Consider the following 23,648-nt stretch of genomic DNA (forward strand, 5'->3'; position numbering starts at 1 on the left):
TTGATGCTCAAACAGTTATCAACAATTCTGTGCTAGGGAAATTTTCCACACCCTAAAAATGTCACCAGAAAGATTTAAGTAGGCTCCTCCAGCTGTGAGTTAGGCCAGGGTGTGGTAACACCCTGCTACAGTGTGCCGAGCTGAAGGACTGTTTCTTGAAGGAACATGTTTTTGAGACTTGTTTACTTTTCCAAAGGAAATAAGAATCCTCAAAGGTTCTGTTAATCTCCTGTTTACAAAAGTGAGTGCTCAGAAGTGGGGTGGGAACAGCGTTGTGGAAATGGCTTCTAATATTCCACCAAAAATTTCAAATAATTAAAGGCTGGTTTTTACTGGGGCACAATCCACTGAATTCACAGCACTAAAGTCAGAGGAATTTATTTTCTATGGTTCCCAGTGTTAAGGCCAAGCTTATGCTGACCAAAGCTATCATATAAAAACACATACACAAGAGTCCAGTGGAATATTTCTTTTTGCTGCAGAATCAAGTCAATAAATCAATGTGCAGTGACTATGCTGTTAGATAAGGCAACTTGAGAAATAGAATGCCATTATAATATGAATATTAGTATTAATTACCATTGTTAGTAATAATTACCATTATTTGTGATTAATTAGCATTACAGAAACAAGCAGATGAAGTCTTAAAGGATCTGCAGTGAAATCATGGTGAAGCTTGATGTGTGTGTGGAGGGTCCTTTTCGTACCACCTCCCAAAGAGTGTTACACTCAAAACTGGCTTTGATGTAGGAGCCCGACTTCTCAGACGTCCATCAGTTAGCACCTGGTTATGAAAAAGGAAAATAAGCAGGAGCATCATCACAGCAGGCTCACTGCATGGCAAACACAAAATCCTATCTTCATTAACGCTGATCTAGTTGAGAGAGCTCCAGTCTCAATTGGAGCTAGCAGGACACCTGAGAAGAACTACATTTCTGTGCTGAGGGAGATCTTGTTCTAGAGGTTTTGGGGGAAGAGGGAAGAAGAGAATTGCCAGGGTGGACTTACTGTATGAATACAAGCAGGAAAATCAGACAGAAATAAAGCTGCCTTGAACTCAAGGCAGAGGACAGAGGACACTGATAACAACTAAGTTGCTCCTGTGTCTTGTAGTGGCTTTCTGACCACTGATGTCTGACAAATCACAAGGGTGTCCCATTACCTCGAACTCCCCGGGGGCCAGCTGCACCCCGCTGTACAGCACTTCTGGGAAGACGTAGCTGGTGCCAAACGTGCCGCTGAGGGAGAACATCTCAAACTTGGTCTGAGCCATCTCCACGGGCTGCCCACACGTGCTCAGGTTTGTGCTTGGGCACTTGAGCAGTGTGCAGATCTGCGGGGAGGAGGAGACAGGAAGGTAAAACACCACTAAGCTTTCAGCAACTGAGAGCTGGATTTGATAGAAGAAAAGCTATCATGATGAAAAAATGCTCTGATACATCTATGCATTTATTTATTATACAGTCCATATAGTTCTCTATATATATTTCTGTGTATATAGAAAAGATTTATATCACACTAAAAAAAAGCCTAACCATAATTTTGAAGAACCAATACACTGCCAAGCCAAGTGAATACAAATGGTATATCCTTATTTATTGTCTTAATTTTTTTAGATAACCACATTTTAGATAATCGCATCAGCACAATGGTACAAACCACTGAGCAGAAAACAGCTTTCTTTTTACAAGAGCATCCCTATGAAGACAGAGAGAGCAATATGTTCTTCTCTCCTTTTTGTACACATATACAGAAACCTCCTTACAATCATAAAATCATTTAGGTTAAAAAGACCTTTAAGATATGAAGTGCAAGCATTACCCAGCACTGCCAAACCAACCACTAAACCATGTCCCTAAGCACCACATCTACACATTCTTTAAATACTTCAGGGATGGTTACTCAACCACTTCCCTGGGCAGCCTGTTCCAATGCTTGACAATCCTTTCAGTGAAGATATTTTTATCAGTAACCAATCTAAACCTCCCCTGGCACAACTTGAGGCCACTTCTTCATGTCCTGTCACTTGGGAGAAGAGACTGACCTAACCTCCACCTCACCACAACCTCCTTTCAGGTAGCTGCAGGGAGCAATAAGGTCTCTCCTCAGCAATAAATCAATCCTGCCAAACCTACAACCTGAAAAACCTGAAGAGCAACTTCTGAAAGATGTGTTGCAGAAATTACAATCAGCACAGAGAAGCATACATACCTATCTTGTCCTGTTCTTGCCAAAACTGCTGGGTGACCTCACCTTTAAGAGTGTTACAGCATAGGGTCAACCCAGGGTCTACACTTCCATCATTTATAACACAGAAAAGCAGATTAACACCCCTAATGAAGTAAAAATGTATCATGAAGAGAACAAATGTTTGGGGGGGGGGGGAGGCTGAAAAATGCCTTGTCTTAAATGCCCCAAATAAAAAAAATAAAACAAATGCAAACAGACTGCAAAGAGAGTATTGCAGCCTTCCCACTGTTCAAGTAAGAGCAAAAAATTCCTACCTGCAAATAATATTCTCCTTCAACAACATGTAGACCATCAAAGGCACCCAGGACATAAACTTCGTCTTGCTGCTTCTCTACCATCTTGTAACTCAGATGGCAACAGAGGTCGGGCTGGCAAATGGCACAATTTCCCTCAGATTCAGTGAGTTCCGTAAAGGAGAAGAGATCATGGTAAATGACCCCACTGAAAGCGTGTTTATTTGATGGAAGCTGTTTGGTCTGGCTGGCGTACAATGTCCAGTTAACAGCAGCAGGATAGTCGGGAGAGAGACGTGGGCGTGAACTCAGTTCTGTCACCAAAAGGTGACCATTATCCATTTCAGTACTGTAGTAATATGCTTTTGGACCATCTGGGGCATAAATACCACTCCCTGCAAACACATAACACCAGAAAGTTTCTAATCTGAAAGCAAATATATGGGACAGGTAAGCATAAGTCACTAATTATGTATGTGCAAAATTTAATTCTAACATTTACCAGACTGTTTTGAAACTAAATTGACCCTTCACAGACTGCAATCTTAACCTAATGTTTTTTGCCATCAATGGAAAGTAGGGCAAACTCTGATGTTTCATGTATTGTAAGTGACAAGATTAGTGTCCTGATTATATATGATTTAAGTGGCTGAAGTTTTGCATTCTTCTTTAACTGCATTAGAAATCAGCAGTTCTGATTAAAATGGGTGGTAATACTGTCAAATCAAAAAGTTCTGTAAGGAAAAGATATTACCAAAATTCACATCTTTATGCAAGCACTTTACATAACTAGAGAAATCTTTAAAGTCCAGAGTAAAACCTATTTGTAAAGAGTATGAGTTGTATGACATAGGGTCATCAACAAGTGAGAACTAAAGGAATGGCTCATATCTCCTTTTATTTGGATGGCAAAGTTTAAAGCTACATTTTAGCAGTAAGTTTCTCCCAATTCTGCAAACAGATGCACACAAAATTTGTGCTTGGCTTCTAGCATCTGCTCAGGAAAAATTTACAGTGGAAACAAAGCCTGCCAAGAAAATGTGACACAAGGTCCCCAGCCCAGAAGTACTAGTTGCAGAACTCAAAGGAACATTTCTCAGAGTTAGGGTTCCATCTAGTGGAGAAAACGAAGTTTGGGTCTTCACGTGGCCAAAACATCAATAAACATCAGGGTCAGAAGATGAAAAGTAACACTCATAAACTCACAGGACTGATTATTTAACAAAGACTAGAGGCGTTGTAGTCAACTTAAGCATTTCCAAGTTCTTACACAGCACAATTTTATTTCCTTTACATCAAGAACTTTACAAGTTCTCTTGTCCTAATCCTGTTGACACGAGTATGCATGCTTAAAGCTGATGGCAATTTCTGCTCAGGTCAGCTGCACTACTCAGATACAAGTGTTGCCCATGAGAACGAGGATCAATGAGAGCACTGTCATGTTACCTGTCATATCTAAAGTGGAGTTGTGCGTATTTGCTGAAAGGAAGTTGACGCCCATTCCCATGGCCCACGCGGAATGGAACTGGACTGCTGATAACAGTGGAAGGGTGTTCACCCAGGCAGTTGGGAACAGAATGGTGTCAACCTGAAATCTGCTTGCCAAGACCACAGCTGGGTCATGGTAGAGTATGTCTGCACAAGTGAAAATGCCAAAGTAGCCAAAGGATGTGTTGAAAGTCACAAATCCTGGATCCTTGGGGTAATTAAACTGTTTCTCTGTCACAAAAAGGTTGTACTGCTCATGGAAAAGAAAAAAAGAATGGAGAAAATAAAATATTAGAAAATAAATCAAACCATCTGAGTTAAATGAACATTGAATCATTCACATAAATACAAGTAATGGAAAATATGTTTTGTGCGTGTGCTATATGTTAATTTCAAATAGGAGAACTCCTACCACTGCAAGAGAAGTCAACCACAAATATCTGGTGCTTCTGATTTAGACCAGTAAAGGGGATTTGTATTTAGTTAGGATGAGTTTATTTAGGATGTTAATGTTTAAATATCTTATGTGTCACTCCCTATAGAGATGCAGTAAAAAATAGAGTTTATTGAGCTTTACTACTCATTTAATTACTTGCTTTTAAATTCAGAATAGTGGCAGTGGCTTCCACCTGCCCTCTTACACTTGGTCTATTATGACTCTATGTAGAAATACATTTAAGCCCAGGAAGCATCTTCTGTTCACATCTTTAATCTCCTGAGAATCATGCACTTAACTGAACATTGTAAAATTCTCTCACCTTGTGATAACGAGCCACCAGTTTCCCTTCTGAGTCAAAGACTACATTGGTATTGTACTGATAGTGGCCATCACTTGGGCACCTCGGATCACTGGAATTACATGGTTTCTTGTCCCCCATATTTGCAACCACATAGATAGAGTTACTCCTCGCCAGACAGCTCAGTCTTTCCAGCACAGGTGAGGGAGCAAACCTAATCAGCAGGGAAGGAAGACAGAAGTAGAACATCAAAACCATTCAAAATGAAAATATTCCAATGTTAAGACCACAGATCACCAGACCAATAGATCTTATAGTCATATCTGAAAGGAGACTTGTTTCTTGTTACTTGACAGAAGAGAGCCCCGCTTCAGAGCTTAGCAGCTGAAATGCTCCCATCACCTCACATTAACTGAGGAACACAGGGGCTTCCTTGCAGTGGAAGCAGATCTTCACACCTTCAAGTCTCCGTTCTGGTGCCGGTGTGTGGCACAGCGCTGAAGTTACACCCACACATGGGCTAATTTCAGCCGTTCTGCTCCAGCTCTCCATGTGGCTGATGTGCCAAGGTAGCTTAGGATTTGTTTCTTCTGTGGTGTGTTTTGTTACCTGTCTACTGCAGCTTCAAAAAATGGTGCAATTTATTAAGGAAAATAACAGAATAAAAAGGCTGCCATAACACAATTCAAAAATGCAAGTTTTAAATTGAGCAGTATACTCTTTCAGTAGTATCTGTTATTTTATTCACAAATATTCCTAATATTCCTATATTTTAAAAGTTTTCTACAACATGCATAGAATACCTTACTAAAATGTAGATTCTGTGTATTTATTTTTCTCTTAAATAAATCTCAACCTTCCTGGTATACTAAACTAGAATAAAAAGAATTACAGTGAGAAAAAAATGGCAGAGAAAAATTATGAAGAAAGTTGTCCAAAGCTATTTTTGGCAACTACATGATGTCTTAACTTGGCTTCATTTCACAGAACGTGCTCCAAGACATTTAAAACTATCAACAACCACTCCTAGCTGTCTTTCCCTTCAGACTGTTCCCCCATGTATAACAGGGATGATACCTTCCAGGATGAACACACGGAATCCAGTCCACCTGTGGGTCTGGGATATCCTCAAGATAAGGGTATATTGTTTCCCTTGTGAAGACCCATCCGTAAATGCCGTCTTCAGGAGTCACAATGATATTGGCACCCTGGTACCAACATACAAACACCATTAAGACAATAAAAATTGGTCAGCGTTCACTCAAAGGAACGTCTCTTAATGATTTCATAATACCTGTCTGGCTGCTTCCTTGACAGCTGCTTCCAAAATTGCGATATTTTTCTCCATCAGCATCAAGGCCTCCTCAGAAGAAACTGGCACTTCAGTGTCCTCTGACAAGACCACGTTGTGCTCATAGACAGCTGCAACATAGGTGTCCATGGCACAGGCCCCCAGAGCAGACAGCACCAAAAGCACAGCAGAGGCACAAGTTTTAGGAAGCTCCATGTCTGGAGCCTGGAAGTCACCCAAGAGGAGGCCTCAGGCAGGCAAAGGCAGGGGGCTTTAAAAAGAGGAAGTCTTGCACAAAACCTGGGAATTCCCCAGGGTGGCTGAAAGCTGACACCTGGAGATGCAATCACCTTGCCTGGAAAGTCTCACAATATCAAAGGCAAGAGAGCTGCCAGCATTGAGCAATGCTGCCTTACACTGTGGCAGGGAAATCACCGATGTGCTGCAGCCAAAGACAAGCATCATCTGCCAGACCTGTGAATCAGCCAGGCATGGCACTGCTGGTAGTTACACAGCTCAAGGCAAGCCTGGGTCACAGCAGGAAAACAAGTTTGGAAAATCTCAGCAGAGACCAGCACTGCCCAAACTTAAGGGCACAGGCATGGCTGTGGGAGGCAGGCAGGCAGATGATCCAGAGCTCAGTGCTCCCACACAGGCTCCTGCTCAGGGCTGCCCTGGTCCAGCCAATTATAGTTTGGCTAGACCTGGCACAGTCACATATAGGTGACACATGGGGGGTGGCTTAGCTTCCCTCAGAAGCCCCCATTGCTCTGTTAGTTAGAGGTGTTGGTTAAGCCTGTCTAGCTTCTACTGGGGGTCTGGTGAAGTTCACACATTGCAGGGCAGTTCATTAATTCCAGTGGCATTTGTGCCCCTTCTGGTCATCCTGGCCCCTCTGAAGTCCTAACAGCACATATCAGCTAAGTGAACAAGTCATTGCACAAAACAAGCGAAGTTTCATGTCTACATGTCTGTATCTTGCATCCAGCTCTAGTCCTCTCAGCTCCTTCTCACCTGGCTCATCATCAGCACTGGCATGATCAGCATTTCCAAATAAGTTGAGGTATACATTCCTGGTTTCAGTAAAGTCTAACACCTGATACAAAAAGGAAGGAAGCATTAACAAGATGTCCCATGGGGAAGCCTGCCCTTTGGCACCCTGAAGTTTCACAGCTCAGTTGGCTACCAGAGCAGTTGTTCTTGCTAGTCCAAAAGAGCTCTGCCAGAGAAAGAAGTATTTCTGATGTAAAATCCAGGAACTATTCACAAAAGAAACTGACTGGAAATTTCTAGACAGACCACTTTTCTTATTTGTGGGAAAAAGGGCACCACAGAGAACCCCTTCTAGAAGCCAGTTAGGGGCTCAAGGACAAATTAAAAGACTTTTGCCACAACCAAGGTTGTCTAGACCAAGAAGTCTAGTGTGAGTTTGTCAGGAGTGTCCCTGTCCCCTTGAGGATCTTTAGCTGACCATCTGGAAGAAGTGAGATTTTTTTTCCCCCATAGTAGCCTTAGACTCTCGATAGATTTGCTGTTGCAGAAGCAATTAGTACAACACATTCCAACTAGCATTTATTAGCAAAATAAATCTCACAACCACCAAGCTGAGTCTTCATATATAATACAAACACTCATCTGTGTGTGTATGTATACCAATGTATACACAAGGTGCCAAGTCTCCTCCAGAGCTGAAGATCAGTTTTTTCTGTGTAGACATGGCAACTTTTCTCCTCATTACTTTTGCCTCTCATTTTCAGGCACTCTCAAGGTAACATAAATGCTGGTAGACAAGAAGTATTTTAGACTCTTGTTTTCTAAGAAAATTAACAAAACTTAGGAAAAAGTTGCTTTATTGAAAACAATATTGTTTTTATATTTGAAACTTGATTTGAAAATTGATTTATATTTATTGAAAACAATATTAGTCCTTTATAATTTCGAATTCTGTTTTTACAAGATAATGAACTTCCTTTAAAAAAGTACAGAAAATCATGGCAGCAAAATAGTACCTTTACCGAAGAATAATGCACAGCACACACAAGTATAGAAACCAGACATTTAAAACATCTTTTCACATACAGTGGTGCACTGTACATGGAACACAATTAAACAGGCTGACAGCTGAGGGTTACTCATCACTTAGGAGAACTTCCAAAAGAAAGGCAGTCATTGTTTAGTGTTTCAAAACAGTAATGCCTCTACAATTAAACCACAACTGGTTGTTCACTAAGGGATCATGTCCCAGCTCCAGAATAATGAAGCACTGTTAAGTCCAGTCACCTCAATACCAGGGTAAACTACAATAGCAAACAGAGAACTCGAAGTACGTCTGGCTATGTTTCATTGCCCATTAGACGAGTCCTTTCTTCATTATCAAAATCAGGAGCATTTTGCAGGCTGGAACTGGAACTGTTTGCATAAGAAAAAGAACAGGAGAGATAACACAAATTTTATATTCCATAGATACTTCTATGCGATACCTACATTATAAGCAAAATAGTACATTACATGCAAAGAGCTACATGGATCACTGGATTTGGTTCCCTGCTACTGCACAGAACCATGTACTGTTCATTCCCATGATCATACAATGGTTCAGAATGAAAGGGACCTTTAAAGGTCAGCTAGTCCAGCTACCTGCCATGGGTAGGAACATCTTAAACTAGACCAAGTTGCTCAGTGCCATGTACAATCTGGGTATGAATGTTTCCAGGGATGAGGCTTCCACTACCTCTCTGGGCAATCTGGACCAGTGCTTTACTACCCTCATAGTAAAAAAACTTTTTCTTCATATCTAGTCTGAATCTACCTTCTTTCAGTTGTTGGTGAGGATACTAAATAGTACTGGTCCCAAGGCAGACCTCTGAGGGACACCACTCATCACTGGTCTGCATCTGGACATTGAACCATTGACCACTGTTCTCTGCATGTGACCATCCAACCAATTCCAGCTCACAAACACCCTCCTGGAGGAACCATCAGTTCGGTTTACTCATTCATGCTATGGTCCTGCTGCTGGTATGGAATAGGCATTGCCTGGTTTAGTTGTCTGTTTAGGTCAGTAGGGATTTAGGAAACCATACAGACAAATTATTTAAGCAATATTTTTATTGCTTATCTTACTAGGTTGGTAGTGAGGAAAAAATGCAAGCACAGATTTCAAAGGTTTGCTTTATATGACTGCAAGCAAAATAAAGAATAAATATCTCAGCATACCTTTTTCTTATTGCCTCAATGATGTAAAATATTCCAGTTGCAAGACCCTTTGAAGAAACAGCCAGTTACAATTGTAGTAATTATAACAACCTTATGCAGTAGCTCATAACTGCACTAGATATAAAAAAAAAAAGTGTAATTACTTACACTTAACAGTGGCCATCCTCCTTGGATGGCTGCAGCCCATTCAAAACCCAGCTCTTCATTTAGAAATCCTCCCAGAACTGGACCTACAAATGCCCTGCATCAAATCAAAATCAGGTATTGGCATCCCAAACAAAAAGGGTACGTATCATATTCTTAGAGAACTGTTTTATTGGGTTTTGTGGCCTTCCTTCATAGACTCTTATCTTTGACAACAAAGAGATTTTCTTCCAGAGACCTAACTTTCCTAAAATTCACAGTAAGTACGAATTTTTTATTTGCCAAGGCCCCAGTAAATCTAGTTACCTCCTCATCTGGAAACAAGATCCACATCAGACAGCTGAATGCAGTCTTCTTCAGTAGAGAGACCCCATTAAGGACCATGCTCTAAGAAAATATCTACATTGATCAATTCTATCATAAGAGAAATTCAAAGTCGCATCCCTCTGAACACAAAGTTTCCAAACTTCAAGACAAAGGACTGATGAATATAAGCAGGTGGGGAGGCACATTGTGACAGACACAGTCACTGCAAAGTTGAGCTGTCTGTAACTGCCCTGCACCTTTATGCCTGTCTAGAAAATGCAGGTTATAAAGGTTATGTTGTCTCCTAATGAAAAGTCTTACATGATATGGTCTCTCATGACAGAAAGGCACAAAACTGTGTAAAACTAGAGAGACTTCCTGGAAGCAAGTTACATTATAAAACCAGGCTCGATAGCAGCATAAACCTGGGGTTTGGTACCTTTATAATACCTGTGTCTGTACTGAAATAAACAGGACTGCTAGACAGCTGGAGCTTGGAAAAAAAATGGTGCAAATTTGTGCCACTGAAACATACCTGCAGCCACAGAGGACTACAAGGACAGATAAAAATATCCTGTAAGTGGCTGCCAATAGGGGCACTCTGTCACTTCCCACTGAGCGACAACTCTGAAGGGTCACTGAGCCAATAGCACCTTTCACTTGTTTTTGTGACAATGACCCTGATTAATAAACACAGACACACTCTGCTAAGCTGTGCAAACGTAGACCTTACATAGTTGCTGTGGCTGAAAAAGAAGAGAAGATTCTACCCTAAGGTATCCCAAACAACATGAGGAAATGTGGAAAATGGAAAAAGGAAAATAGAATTAGTCAGGAGCAGACACCTAGCTCACTCCATGGGGGTGGACTTAGCTTTGTAAAAAAATAAGGTCCACATCTTTCTGTACTGAGCATTAGATATCTTTAGTGACAAGAAAAGTGACCACACAGAAGTGCAAGCAAACATCCACTTAATCACTACAATTTTTTGATATGCAGAACAGTATGTTTCAAGGAAGACAAGTTCAGAGCATTGTCAAAACAAAAGTTTTACCTTTTGTTGGGTAAAAAGCTTTGTTTTAACATGTCTATCAGGCACCTGTCAAGCAAGAAACTTTTGAAACAAGGTCAACACTGTGACTGCAATGCAAGGGTTCTGGTTGTAGTGCAGCCAGGTTTCCATGTGGCAAGAATGTGGAACAGCTGAACTCTCACAGCTTAGAAAAAGGGGTACACCTACCCAAGGGACCACATGGCATTGAAGAGCCCAGAAACCAATCCCAGCAGACTCAGACCTTCTTCAAATCCATTCTCACTGCAGAAAGACAGACCAGTTAGAGTTGTACAATACATACTGTGTCTCAGTCTGTAGCCTTTCCCTATAGACTTTTTCCCCTCCTTTTAATTTGCACACCACATAAATAGTTAACAAGCAAAAGTGTCCAGTAGAATGTCTGTCTACCCAGTACATTCTTCTTTGCTGCCTCTCTGGATGATTGCAGTGCTACTCCTCATCTCTGATTTCTCCCAAGTAAGATCACACCATCGCACTAATTCCTCATGTCTCATATGGCAAGTGTGAAACTGTGACAGTGGCTTTTTAGAAGCAAAGACCTTGTTCCAAAAGGAACATAATAATAAGAGTAAATCAAGACCCTTCTAGATCATTACTGAGGTACACATTTACAAAGTTATACTGGGAGGATAATGACTGGGATGCTCAGTCAGAAAAAACTAAGACAATAGAGTAGTGGAAGCATTTAAGTGTTACTATCTGCCTTTGCCTCAAAAAGGGGTAAAAAAGCCATGCTTCATATTCACCCCTGAAAAACAGTTTCAAGTTCCTAGTGTCAGTAACATGAAAGAAGGTTTGGACTAAGTTACTTACTACGCACATTGCAGGATCTCTGGAAACAAGGGCATAGCACTCATGCCAAGGGAAAAGCCAATCAAAACCAACACTAGCACAAACATCCACAGCTGACTGAAAGAGAGGCATTTACAAGAAGTTAGCTGCTGAAGACTCTTTCCAAGCAAGGACTCCATTTTGACTGAAAGCTGCTATATTAGCTCTCTCAGACTGATCAGCAAACTATGCGTCTTGAAGCCAGTACTAAGACTTGAAAAATCCAGTTCTATGCTTTAAAAAAAAGACTTTGTAAAGGACTATGAAAAACCTGTGCTCAAATTATAAATTTTCTTAGCAAATGCAGTTCATTTTATGAGGCGCATATAGGGAAGAGGTAGACAGATGAGGTTAACTCAGCAATGCCTGTGTGCAAGCAGCAGACTTGGTTTGTTGCAGAAGTGAAGGATTTTGAAGTTAAAATTTTGTAGCCTAACATATTACAACCAAATAGACTTAGCTAAAGAACCTTGAAAACTTGACTGATTTCTTTTTCTCCCCAGCTCAAATGTGTCACTGCACCAGTTTCAAATCTATGATCTTTAAAAATTAGCAGCCTAGGAGGAGTTGTATGCATTAACAAGCCTATTATCATCTTCAGCAGTGTCTAACCAAGGACAAAAGAACGGTACAGTTGTTTTGTAAATGTAGCAGTGTGTTTTGCTGTGAATTAACTTGAGAAATATGGCATTACAGCATTCAGGTCCAAGAGACATTGTCTTTACTTTGCTAGTGAAAACAAAGCTATAATCTGTCACTTTTCTCAACAGGCTATATACTGAGAGAAGCAAAATCAGTACTGCTGCACTGCCATGCAAATAAACCCCATAGTTTAAAAACACTGATGAAATAGAAAAATTTGGAAATTAAGACAAAACGAGAACTTTGTTTTGCTGAACTGGAAATGCCACATAACTGGAAAGGAAGGAAAATAAAAAGCAACATTCTTCCTACCATACACATTAACATGAACACAGTAACAGTAGAAAGCAAAAGAATAGGATCTATTTTATGAAGCTGTAAAATCTCCATTTGTAGATGCTTTCACTGTTTTACATTCCCAGTCTCATGCTAGACATCAAAAAACCACCATGTCAAAGGTAGAAGTTAAAAACCAAATCTCTTTCATGGTCAGAGCTGCTGATTACAGACTTGTGGACATACATGACCATGGCTGAAAACATCATATAAGGGGACAGGCTCAGGAAGAGGCAGTACCTTTCAATGTGCAGTACAGGAGCAGGTCCTAGCATGAAAAAGCACACTGCTGTCATTAAGTCTCCAGATATCAGCAGCCACTTCCTGATGTACTGTGTAAGAAAAGGAAAAGCTATGCAATTTAAAATTGGGAATTTGTCATGTACATCAAGAAACAATAAATTCATGTTTCCTCACCCCAGATGCCACCACTGGCAGCAGCTGCTTAATACAGAGATTTCAGGATACTGACCAATGGGCATTACTAGTTTGTGTCAGGAAAAAAGGTGTCAGAAAACTGTCACTGTCCTTCAGGCACAGCATTCAAAGTGTAGGTTTTCTTGATCAATTAGCGCTGGCTATCAAACAGGCAGTTTTAGGTGTCCCACTGTCAAAGGCTCTTTCTATGGTGCTGTGAAGAGCTAAAAGACCAGGCTAAAGGATAGGTGGCCAGTGCGCTGATCTGATCTGGATATTGTGCTTTTCAAGAGATAAAGTCAACATAGCTAACCAGAACATCTTTATTCCTCTTCTCAAAAGCTAATAGAATTAGATGTGGTTAAAAGCATGGATAACTGGGACATATTTTCCCACTCTCTATTCCATATTGCGTGGAAAAAGATTGTGCTTAGTCCACTAGAAAAGCTCAGCACACTTCAGCTGCTTGTCTGATGTCCTTTACTGACTTGGGCACTCTTAAATTATCCTGGACCTTGCAAAAGACACCTTCCATGTGGCAGTAATGGGTGCATGTGCAAGGTCTTGAAAGGCAGATCCCTTTACAGGACCAGGCCTACATCCAGGGTTTCAGTATGAGATGCTCTCCACCTTTAAGCAAATGCAGAGAGTGCTTTAGTAACCCTGCACACACAGCAGGGTAGGACTCACCGGCAGTTTGTCGCTTACAAGTCCAAGGAGGGGAGAAGACAGGGAGTAAGAGAGTGCCAAACCAAGGAACACCAAGCCCACATAACCAGCTGGGAGTTTGAACTATGGAAAGGCAGACAAAACAAAAACCAAGACAAACCAGATATGTTACATTCATTGAAGGACAATTCAAGAATTATAAATTAAGTCAAAATACTGAAATGCATGATTTTAAGCATTTTACTGATACCATACAGAGTTTTTTCAAGTATTTGAAATCATCCAGAGAGCTTCAGTTTCACTGCTTTCAGCAACACTTTTAAGCATGAAGTGGTGGAAACACCTGACACAACTGTACTCATATAAAGCCTAAATAATGTCAGGAGGAAGCACTATGCTATGTCCCCTACACCTGCATGCTGGATTTTAACATTACAATCCGACACACTTGAAACAGACACTTCAGACACTGAAATTTAGATGGATTTAGACTCTACCTCTCCAATCTTTAGTTTTATTTGCATTAGAAAAGCCAAAGTGCTGTATTCATCCATTGTTAATCAGCACATCTTAAAAGTAAATAGTGCTATAAAAATCAACTTTTCAACCAAAGGGTAATTTTTATGATAATGAATAAGAGGTTTTTTGAAAACACCCTGAGGCCCATATTTTCCTAATGCAGACACACATTTCTGTATTGAAACAGAATGTGAAATGAATCAAAAACATATTAGTTTCTCAAATGAGTGCCTTAACTAAGAGTTAGAAGGTATTCCAAGATGTTTCATGTGGCATAGACTACATAAATATTCACTATTTCCTTTCCATAAGCAAGTACATGATAATAACTCTAATTTAGTGGTTAGAATGCCTGCCAAGAGGGCTACAGCCCTTTCACAGCAAGTATCTGCTAGCACAGGGCAGAGGGAAAGCAGAAGAGCCATAGAAGCACACCGATTCTACAGTGGGATAATTTCAGATCCCTCCTGGGAGATCAAAGATGTACATTCACATCTCCACTGATGAAAGAGGTTATCATCAAGTCCCCTCCACCTTGGACAAATGCTGTAAGGACAGACTAGACAGACAAAAAGTAGTACAGCCATCTGTGAAACACTGTGCCTTGGAAAACAATTAATAAATAAAGCCCTCAAAGACCATTGCTTAATTTTACACAGGAACAGAATCTTAAACTGCTTACTTCAAATCCATTATCTTAAACACTACTGGGAAAATAAATAAATAAGCATTAAAATAAATTTAAAAATAAATAAAATGGCATTTGCCTGTTTAAGGAGTGAGTGAAGAAGTCAGCTGACAGGTTACACAGTTGCAATTAATTTAATTTTAGCAAAGCTGTAAGAGAATGCAGAGCTGTGACATCACCTTGTGGAAAGCATGGGTTCACATCAAGAGATGTAACACTGTCAGTGACTGTGACAGCTTTCAAAAATTTGATTTCAGGAAGGAAGAAAAAGGTCCCTTGTTTACAAAAGCTGTTTCTGTGCCCTATTCAGAGACAGTACTTTGCAGCTGAAAGACATTTAAGTGGAGAAAGTCCAGTTTTAAAGGCTTACATTTCTTCATTCTCAAAGTTATTGAGACCCAGCAGGAAGAGATGGTGCAATGGATATTGACTTGTCAGTACTGTGGAAATCAAATTATTTGGAATTCATACAACTAACAGTTAACTAAAGCAGTGTTAATTGGATAAAGGTCAATTTTGTTTAGGATATTTACATTTATAACCAGTTACTTCCTATTTATTAAGTCTTCACTGCATGTTAGCAGGACTTACCTTCTTTAGGATAAATAGAGACATTGTGGGATCCAAAAAACCTAAGCATGCACTTAGGGAAAATATACTGAGACAGAGTATTAAAACTTTTGGCAGAAGAATAAGCTTCCAAAATGATTCCTTCCTAGGAGACGAATCTGTTTCAATACGAAAGGGGGGGAAACTGCATTATTTTCAGCAGCATAAGCTCATGATTGATCTTCTTGCTTTAGAAAAGAAACAGTATTTCCCTTTTGTTAGTTTGTAACTCCAGTTACACAACAGATGAAAGTCAATAGTAGATTATTATATGCTATACTATTTTTATAGTAAAAACCAAAATTTGATAGGTGAAGAAGTATACAATTTAGATTCCAACACAACAAATTCCCACCTTGAAAAGAACTAAAGGATGTACTACTCCAATTATGTGAAAAAAGTGACTTGGATCAGACTCCAGAAGCTGACACTTTTTAAAAGACACTTAAATACATGAGAAGTTAAGGTTTTATGAATGAGGGAGGCAGGTAGAAGGAAGCTTACCATATTTTGGCAATATGCATATATTCACAGGCACCAAAGCCAACACTATGCATCCCAGTGTAATGAAAGGGACCTCATAACCAAATGATTGATACAAGAAGCCACCCAAAGGTGGGCCCAGCACCAGTCCGAGCCCTGTAAAAATTTCAAGGCTGCCCTAAAGGATAAAAAACAAGCAGAAAGGAAGTCAGTGTGTTAAGAAAATACAATGCAACAATAAAAAGCAAACCTCGTGTCTAAGGAGCAGCACAACATAGCCAGGGTAGTGAAAAGCAAGACTAGGACATCGCTTGGACAAGAGCTAATAGTGACCTTCTCAAGCTGGGATAGCAAAAGGAATTCCACAGTTATCTGTGTGATAGCCATGACTTCTCTTGCTTTGCTACAGGGAGCCACCTGTACTGCAGCATTCACCACTCTGCTGTCACCTAACAGATCCCAGTCTTGAGGCAAGGCAAATGCTCCAGTGGCAGAAAGCATCCACAGGACAACTCAGGCTGAAGGGATCACCTCCCCCACCTGCCATTACACGCCAGCCTGAGGGAAAGGATCTAAACAAACCTACTCAGATGGGTCATTATCTCATGGGACGAAGTACATGTGCCAAGTTAAAGCTTTCTCTTCATAACCAACTGTTTGGATTCACTCCCTAGGGGTAGGAAAAAATAATGAAATTGCAGTGGGGATAACTCAGATTGTTTTGGTTATAACTTAATAATCTGGTATCTTTTATAAGATACTAATTTGTAAAAGGACAGTAATACAGTTACATCTTGTGCTACAACATCGTAGTCACCACTGTCAATATCTGCCTCAACACTCAATTAATCAATGCTTACACCACCAGTGAGAGCTGGCAGTAATAACTGCTTACAGATAAAGTTTTGATAACTTCTGTGTGGAGGGCTATGAGCCCTTGGCACAAGAGCCCTCTGCACTCCCTTGGAGGAGAGAAGCCTGAGGGCAAGACGACTTTCCCCAGAGATAAGCAACCTTCCTCAGGTCGTGGTGAGAAAGTGAACCACCCCCAGCATGCCCTGTTTCTATATGGGAATAGCCTGTACCCAGCTGGCTAGTTGGTTTCTACCCCACCCCCTGCCTTTCCCACAAAAAGCCCCCTGTTTCTGCCCCTCAAGAGGGAGCCTTGTCCGTGGCCTTCCCTTCACCGGGGCTGCTGGACGGTAAAACCCACCTCTGTGGAATAGCCATATGAGGCTCCTGTCTCTCTGTCCCCGAGTTTGCCTTGGGTGATTTCACAAAGAGCTGAATCACAAGAGCTGGTATCACTTGTAGCAGAGAAATCACTACACCTGCTGAAATCACCTACTGCCCAGGGAGGCCTGCCACTGCCCTGGAAGAGTTGTTCCTTGCAGGGTGCTCTCTCTAGGAAGGTCGCAGCACTCCAGGTTGTCCACCCCCGCTCTCTGGAAGCAATACTTCTGGTACCCAGAAAGATACTATAGGGACTCATCCTCATCTTTAGTGTTACTGATACAAGTCAGAGTGGTCAAATGTCCTGAAAACAGGCAGAATCAGCAATAGCCAAGTTCTTTATCCCTGGTCAGTCTAGAATTGCAACCTTTTTCTTCCCTAGCAAAGAAAATAACTAGTAACGACATATGACTAGTAAGTTTCAAAATTTTCAGATAGATTTGAGACATTCTGATAAACTCTGATTATGTGGAATTGCCATTAACATCACTGCATCCACATAATGCTTTCACTTTTGTTGCTCACCAACCACAAAAAATATTTCATTTGTGAGAGAGACTTTGGTTCAGATAACTTACATGATTTGGGGCTGTACATCATTTAGCCCTTCTAAGTTAATGAAGTGGGGAGGGCATGGGGGGGGAAGCTGAGGCATTGCAGTAGTATGGATCAGAGGACAAGATAAACCTGATACTGTAAGAGAAGTGAGGTTGCTTATGTTCTGAAGTCCATAGTGCCTCCCACAGAGGGATCATATTGACAGATGTTCAACTTCCCACTACAACAAGGCTGATGTGCCTACATTTGATAACTTCCCCATACATTCTCTGGGGTACTCAACAAGTAAAAGGAAGGCTGAAAACTGGTACCAAAATGGTAGAGAGGAAAAGTGCTTTTCAGCATCTAGCACTATCAAGAAAGACAATGGAGAACAAAGCTAAAAATGCCTCATCCACTCCTTCAGGCTTTCCAATTTTACCCTAGGATGCACCTCGCTCAAACAATCAGCTCTTTCTTTTGCCTCCTGCCTCAGAACTCACAGTAATAAGAACTGTCCATCATGTCCATTTAAGAACACTAAATCCACATTAATAAATCTGAAGAGGTTTTATTCTCATGCAGAACAATATATTAGAGTGCACAATATGGTAAAAAGACAAACATTTAGAAGTCATCTGTCTTTTTACAGCACCCTTTCTAGATTTCAAACAAAGGCAGCTGCCAAGCCACAGCTGTGAAGCATTTCTGACTGTGGTCTTGAGATGACCTTCACCACCACATACCATTTTCAGCCATGCATCGTGGTTACTGTGCTGCCATACCAGAATTTCTTTTCTTTTTAATTCTGATTATAAAATGTGTAGCTAAGTCCCTTTAAGTCTACTTTACTTACCTATTTAAATTACATTTTAAAATTTGCAAATAGGAAATCTTAACCTTACTGACTGAATAAATCCAAAACATGATTACAATATAAAAGCTGCTCTCCAATTAAAATGCCAGCTAATCATTGCTGATACAATTTAGTAGGTTTTTTCTAGTTAGAAGGACATATTTTTACAGATGCTAATTTATAGAAGCAATTAAACAGCTTAACAACAATATTAATAAAGGCAGCAACTCTTCAAATTTTATTTAAAGTTCCCAAGTAAGTTCTCAACATTTGTTCACTCATTAAAATTTAACCCAGTTATTTCTGCAAGTTTGTATTTGGACTGAAAACAGAATTTATTGAAAAACAGAAAGACAAAGCAGCATTTTATTAAACACAAAACTTTTCTTCCTAACACCATAAAACTCCAGTTAAGTAAGGGTAATATCTCTGGTTGAAATGAATTGTTGATGATCAGAAATACTGCCCTCCAGATTTCAAGACGTTCTAGCTCTCATCTTCTCATACATAACTATAATCAGCAGATTAGAAAAATTAAGCCAAAATAGTTTCCAGTTTTGCAGCTTTCAGTCATTTAAATCAACACTATTTGAATTAATTTAATTTTTAAAAATCAATTCACATGGATCCTTACTATCCAGGTAGCAGTAGTCACTAAAACCTGTACTAGTATTTTATTAGTATTTTGTTTGATTTTCACTGAAGAGATAACTACTGCCACTAATGGTCAGCTGTCTTCAAAGCACAAGCAACCAACATATACTGCTTAATTTATATTTAACCAGAGTTGTGCTAAGGTCTAAACTCGTTCTAGGGTTGTGATTCTAGATTACAAACAAAACATGACGTGATGGTTTCAAATAAGCCTGCATATGAGACAACAGATTTTTCTCCTCCTGCTTTTAGGCTGCCTACTGGCAATTTGTCATATTGCTGGTACTCAGCTCTAACACTGCTTTTTGAACTTACCAGGACAGTAGCTATATTAGTGGGAAATGCCTTTGCAAGAATTGAGAACGATGCTGTAATTGCTGCTGCAAAGCCTATTGCATCCATTGCTCTTACTAAAAAGCAGAAACCTATGAACATTGGTCCACTTGGCACCTTGTCCAGCATTCTGGAAAAGAAAAATCCCAACAGTAAATTGGACTTCTGTCAGGATGGAAGAAGCCATCTACTAAAGGACATAGAGCATCATTTCTTACTCATTAAAGGACACAGTTACAAGATACTCAATGCTTTCTATTACCACTTATCTTTGAACCACATCAGTGAAATCACTAAAACTCTACCAAACTATTCTGGCAGCATTCTCCTTTTCCCCTTTGTTTGGCAGTGAAAAGAGCATGAAAAACTCCAATGCCACCTTTGTTGTATTTCACAGCTTTTCCAAGCACCTGTGCAAGGAGTCTGACGCACTGTGTTAGAACTAACTAATAAGAGATTCCTTCATTATTAATAAAGCCTTTATTTTGCTAAATTGAGTGACTTAGTCTCTTCACCTGCCAGGCAAAGCTTCCCATTTAAGCCAAATAGTTTTAAGAAAAGTATAATTAAAACATTATGCAGAAATAGTTCTCTTATTGCTGCACTTTGACAGGCCTCTCACTGTCCATGAACTGTAGTAGTTATTTAAATACACAGAACCTACCTCCTCTGCTTTCAAAGTAGTAAACAGACTCTGAAACCTAGTGAAAGGGAGAAGTGTTCATTCTGCTTTACAAGGGGTAAATAAAAATTAAAGATGAAAGAAGTTAGATGACCTAACCAACACACAAAAGATGCCCAAGGGTTTCTACACTTGTGTCCATCTTTTCGTACGGATTAAAATGATCAGAAGACAAATGCAACAACACCAAGCAACAGAAATTACTTACCCAAACAGAATAGTCACACATCCTGAAACAAACATCCCTGCCACAAATATGAATTTTGCTCCAATTTGTGAAAGCTGAAAAATTAAATACCATTTTTACATGTTAGTATTCCAAGAAAAGATCAAAAATTTTCAACATACGTTACTGTTAAGAAATCCCAAAACTATGGGAACTTTATAGCACCTGTAGCTAAAAGATCTGGAAACACTGCTCCTGCTGGTGTGGCTCCATTCAAGACTGAACCTAAAAATACTCTGAACAGTTAAGTGACTTAACCCAGTTTTAGAAAGGTAAGACAGTGCTGCAGTTAACTATTTCAACGCAGCATGCTGCAGCTTCTGCAGAGCAGCAGGTTACAGAAGCATTCATCACTATAAACAAGCAGAAAGCTTGTTTCCAAAGCTTCCCTCCAGCACCATCACTGAGGCAAGGCCAGCAATACCTGTCATGTATCCAGATAGCCAGAGTCAATGCAAGCTGATTTTTAAGCAAATTTATCACAACCCTTAGCAGCACAAAGCTTTGGCATGGGAAGCATGGCAGTTTCAGGCCTCTCCATTCATTATCAGGGAAGACCCCATCTTTCTTCATTTCAGACTCTATCACCAGAGCAAGGGACAATGTGAGGCATACCATAAAGCAAACTCAATCCTGCAACAATGTACAACTGAGCTTCTAATTCCATGATGCAACTTCCCCTAAGGACAGTAGGCATTTCAGGCTCCTTTTGTGTTCAGGCCTGGACGAAGTCCCTGCCTTTCAGCCATTATCACTAAAGCCCCTATTTTGCTGAGTTTCACTGAAACCCTCAGGATCTCTGATTGCTGCATTGCCCACATCTATTGATGCTCACTTCAGCTGTCTGCAGTGAGGATGGCACACTCACTCTCTCCCCTGTGAAGTACCTGGTGAGGCTTGTGCCATAGCTGAATGCCACTACAGGCATGAAGACTTGGATTTAGTAATGGCACTTGTGTGACACTTTACGAGCCACCTCAGCACCAGAGAAAAGCACTCACCATAGGGTCAGCAAAGAGGCTGCCAAGCCAAAGACAGAGACAATTCTGACTCTGCAATAGCCCCAGCTTAGGGAATGATCCTGAGCAGCCCTAGCCAATAAGGCATAGACAGCAGTGCCCCAGCACACAAACAAACAATCAAACATTTCTATAGTTTGTGATTTCTCCAACATGAGAAAAAACCTGAATCTGTGGGAAAACTCAAATTACAAGAACTGGAGACATTTATCTCACATTACTATAGAATGAAGTTGGAAGTTCAGGAAACTGAGTTAAGCAGCAGAGAGTCATAACAGGAGGAAACACTAAAAAAAAGAGACAACATACCAGGAAAGAAGAAGAGGTGCAGCTAACCAAAGAAAAAACAAAACAAAAACAAAACACCTTAAGAATGTCGCCAAAGGCAAACAGAATATATAAGTAAGTGCAACAAATAAAATGGGGGTAGGAGAAAGGAGGTCATAGAAAGCAGAATTGATCAGCAGATTATGCTAAAGCAAACAGAAGAGTTAACCAGAGAAACAAAATAGTTACATGTCCATCGCCCTATGCTACCCTCAGGAACAACAGAAGAGTACTGACAAGACTTAGATCACATTCAGACTGACTGGCCAGACTCCAGTTACTGCAGACACAAACTTGCAGGAGCGCTAGTGAAGAGACATCTCTTTGCTCAGCGTTGCAGAACTGTCTTCATGTACCAACCTGTGTCATCACAGAAAAAAGTTACAGCTTCAATTATACTTACATAGTTTCCCAATATTAAAGAAGTCAAGAAATTGAACAAAGCAAAACATCCAAAAATCAGGCCAACAATGGTGTTACTGGCACCTTTTTTTTCTGCCTGCAAAAAAGATCACAACCATGTAAAGATACAGTCAAATTCTTGAGATGAGTAACATTCATGCCTTGCACATTTGAATCTTTTTGTCTATTAATGCAGTTAGAAAACAATTTCCTTTCTCAAAGGCAGTAGGGGCTCATAAGGTAACAATACAATTTAAAGACACGTTGTGCTTCTAATATGTAGTCAAGGGAAAAGCAATATTAATTTGTCAGTGAATGGAAACATTATGTTATTTGCTGATCAGGAAGCCAGACTATGTAAAGTTGCCTTCAATTGGTGTGCAAGGGCACTAGCTACAAATATTTGATCCCTTGCACAGTGAGAGGGCAATAAACGGACATATCTGTTATCTTCACTGTATCATGCCGCCCCATAACAAGCACCAGACAATTTTTTACTTATTTGTCTGGCCAAATATACTCACTTGGGCACAAGTAATACATAGAAATATTTAGACAAAAAAGTATTTCTTTGTAAATACTTGGTAACAGTTTGGTCATGAGAGAAATGGACTTCTGCTACAAAGGCACCAGGACCATATTTTTCATCCTATATTTAAACATTGTATTCATTCAACATAAACAGAGATTCTTTTTGTCCCCTTCCTAGGCCAGGAAGTTAGTACAGTTAATGATGGCCCAGAATGAGTTAACAGAGGTAGCTATGAATAAAAAGTCATGGAGTGGCTAGGGCACAGGAATGCAAGTCAGGACATTGGCAGAGTTTAATCTCAGCTCTACAAAACTACTATGCAATGCAGAGCAAAAAATTATTTCACTTCACCAAGAATCCACTTTGACTTCTATCTCATCTCATTAGTTTGCTGTCTTCTCTGCAGTCACAGGGAGGATTAGTCCGTGGACAAGATCCAGGCCACCATTTTATGCACTCTATCTACACCGGCATCACACTATCACTGAATTCCCACAACTGAAAAGTCTTAACTCAGAAATTACAGCCAGTCATAAATGTCCCATGGAGTTCAAGATATTTCTAAAAGCTTCAACATGCAAAAAAGTAATGTAGAGAGTAGCTGACTAAGTTGCTGGTTTACCTCTGAAGGGAAAAAGGGTCCCAGGATTGAGAAGCATATCATTGAACTGAAGTTTATAGAAGCTGTCGCAACTATTGTAAAAAGCTGGTCTCTGGTAAGCCGTCTTGGTTCCTCACCAACTGCTTCTGACACGCCATCATCTAAAAACACAAAATAAAAATAATAACAAATTATTATAAGCTGATTTATAGGGGAACTATTTACAAATCGGGTTGGAAAATTAAAACCCCCCCAAAACCTGTATCCCCCGGCTCCGAGAACTGAGCGAAGCCGTGCTGCCTTTTGCCCCGT

The 23,648-nt window shown here is 40.2% G+C and overlaps 2 protein-coding genes across 4 annotated transcripts in view; both read right to left on the reverse strand.

Moving 5' to 3' along the window:
- Nucleotides 1-362: 362 nt before the first annotated feature.
- LOC103619430 (vascular non-inflammatory molecule 3) lies at nucleotides 363-6,230 on the reverse strand. Its single transcript, XM_008637968.2, has 7 exons — nucleotides 6,003-6,230; nucleotides 5,786-5,916; nucleotides 4,730-4,922; nucleotides 3,930-4,221; nucleotides 2,505-2,878; nucleotides 1,163-1,333; nucleotides 363-784 (listed from the first exon to the last, which is right to left on the reverse strand). The coding sequence occupies exons 1-7, from the start codon at nucleotides 6,213-6,215 to the stop codon at nucleotides 665-667; spliced, it is 1,494 nt and encodes a 497-aa protein (XP_008636190.2). The 5' UTR covers nucleotides 6,216-6,230; the 3' UTR covers nucleotides 363-664.
- A 1,328-nt stretch (nucleotides 6,231-7,558) lies between these two features.
- Nucleotides 7,559-23,648, reverse strand: part of SLC18B1 (solute carrier family 18 member B1) — a 22,592-nt gene continuing 6,502 nt past the window's right edge. The window contains exons 1-14 of one of the 3 annotated variants that reach the window (XM_017739539.1): nucleotides 23,596-23,642; nucleotides 23,358-23,497; nucleotides 22,205-22,300; nucleotides 20,438-20,511; nucleotides 19,530-19,677; nucleotides 15,956-16,112; nucleotides 15,434-15,570; nucleotides 13,657-13,758; nucleotides 12,790-12,881; nucleotides 11,554-11,649; nucleotides 10,906-10,980; nucleotides 9,363-9,456; nucleotides 9,216-9,262; nucleotides 8,191-8,408 (exon numbers count right to left, since the gene is read on the reverse strand). In XM_017739539.1, the coding sequence (XP_017595028.1) occupies nucleotides 8,333-8,408; nucleotides 9,216-9,262; nucleotides 9,363-9,456; nucleotides 10,906-10,980; nucleotides 11,554-11,649; nucleotides 12,790-12,881; nucleotides 13,657-13,758; nucleotides 15,434-15,570; nucleotides 15,956-16,112; nucleotides 19,530-19,677; nucleotides 20,438-20,511; nucleotides 22,205-22,300; nucleotides 23,358-23,399 (1,236 nt within the window). In that variant the 5' untranslated portion in view covers nucleotides 23,400-23,497; nucleotides 23,596-23,642 and the 3' untranslated portion in view covers nucleotides 8,191-8,332. Of the gene's footprint in view, nucleotides 8,409-9,215; nucleotides 9,263-9,362; nucleotides 9,457-10,905; nucleotides 10,981-11,553; nucleotides 11,650-12,789; nucleotides 12,882-13,656; nucleotides 13,759-15,433; nucleotides 15,571-15,955; nucleotides 16,113-19,529; nucleotides 19,678-20,437; nucleotides 20,512-22,204; nucleotides 22,301-23,357; nucleotides 23,498-23,595; nucleotides 23,643-23,648 lie in introns of those variants that run through there. The other 2 variants (XM_017739537.1, XM_017739538.1) reach the window with 2 other exon arrangements.

The sequence above is a fragment of the Corvus brachyrhynchos genome, unplaced genomic scaffold, assembly GCF_000691975.1.
Source record: "Corvus brachyrhynchos isolate BGI_N302 unplaced genomic scaffold, ASM69197v1 scaffold14, whole genome shotgun sequence".
In the NCBI taxonomy this organism is placed as follows: Eukaryota; Metazoa; Chordata; class Aves; order Passeriformes; family Corvidae; genus Corvus; species Corvus brachyrhynchos.

Bases quoted from the DNA above. Each gene is read 5' to 3' on its own strand.
- LOC103619430 (XM_008637968.2), bottom strand. From the start codon at position 6,215: ATGGAGCTTCCTAAAACTTGTGCCTCTGCTGTGCTTTTGGTGCTGTCT. The intron at 4,923-5,785 runs GTATCATCCCTG...CCTGCTGATTAG, and splicing joins CCGTGTGTTCATCCTGGAAG to GTTTGCTCCCTCACCTGTGC. The intron at 785-1,162 runs GTAATGGGACAC...TTTCATAACCAG, and splicing joins TGGCCCCCGGGGAGTTCGAG to GTGCTAACTGATGGACGTCT.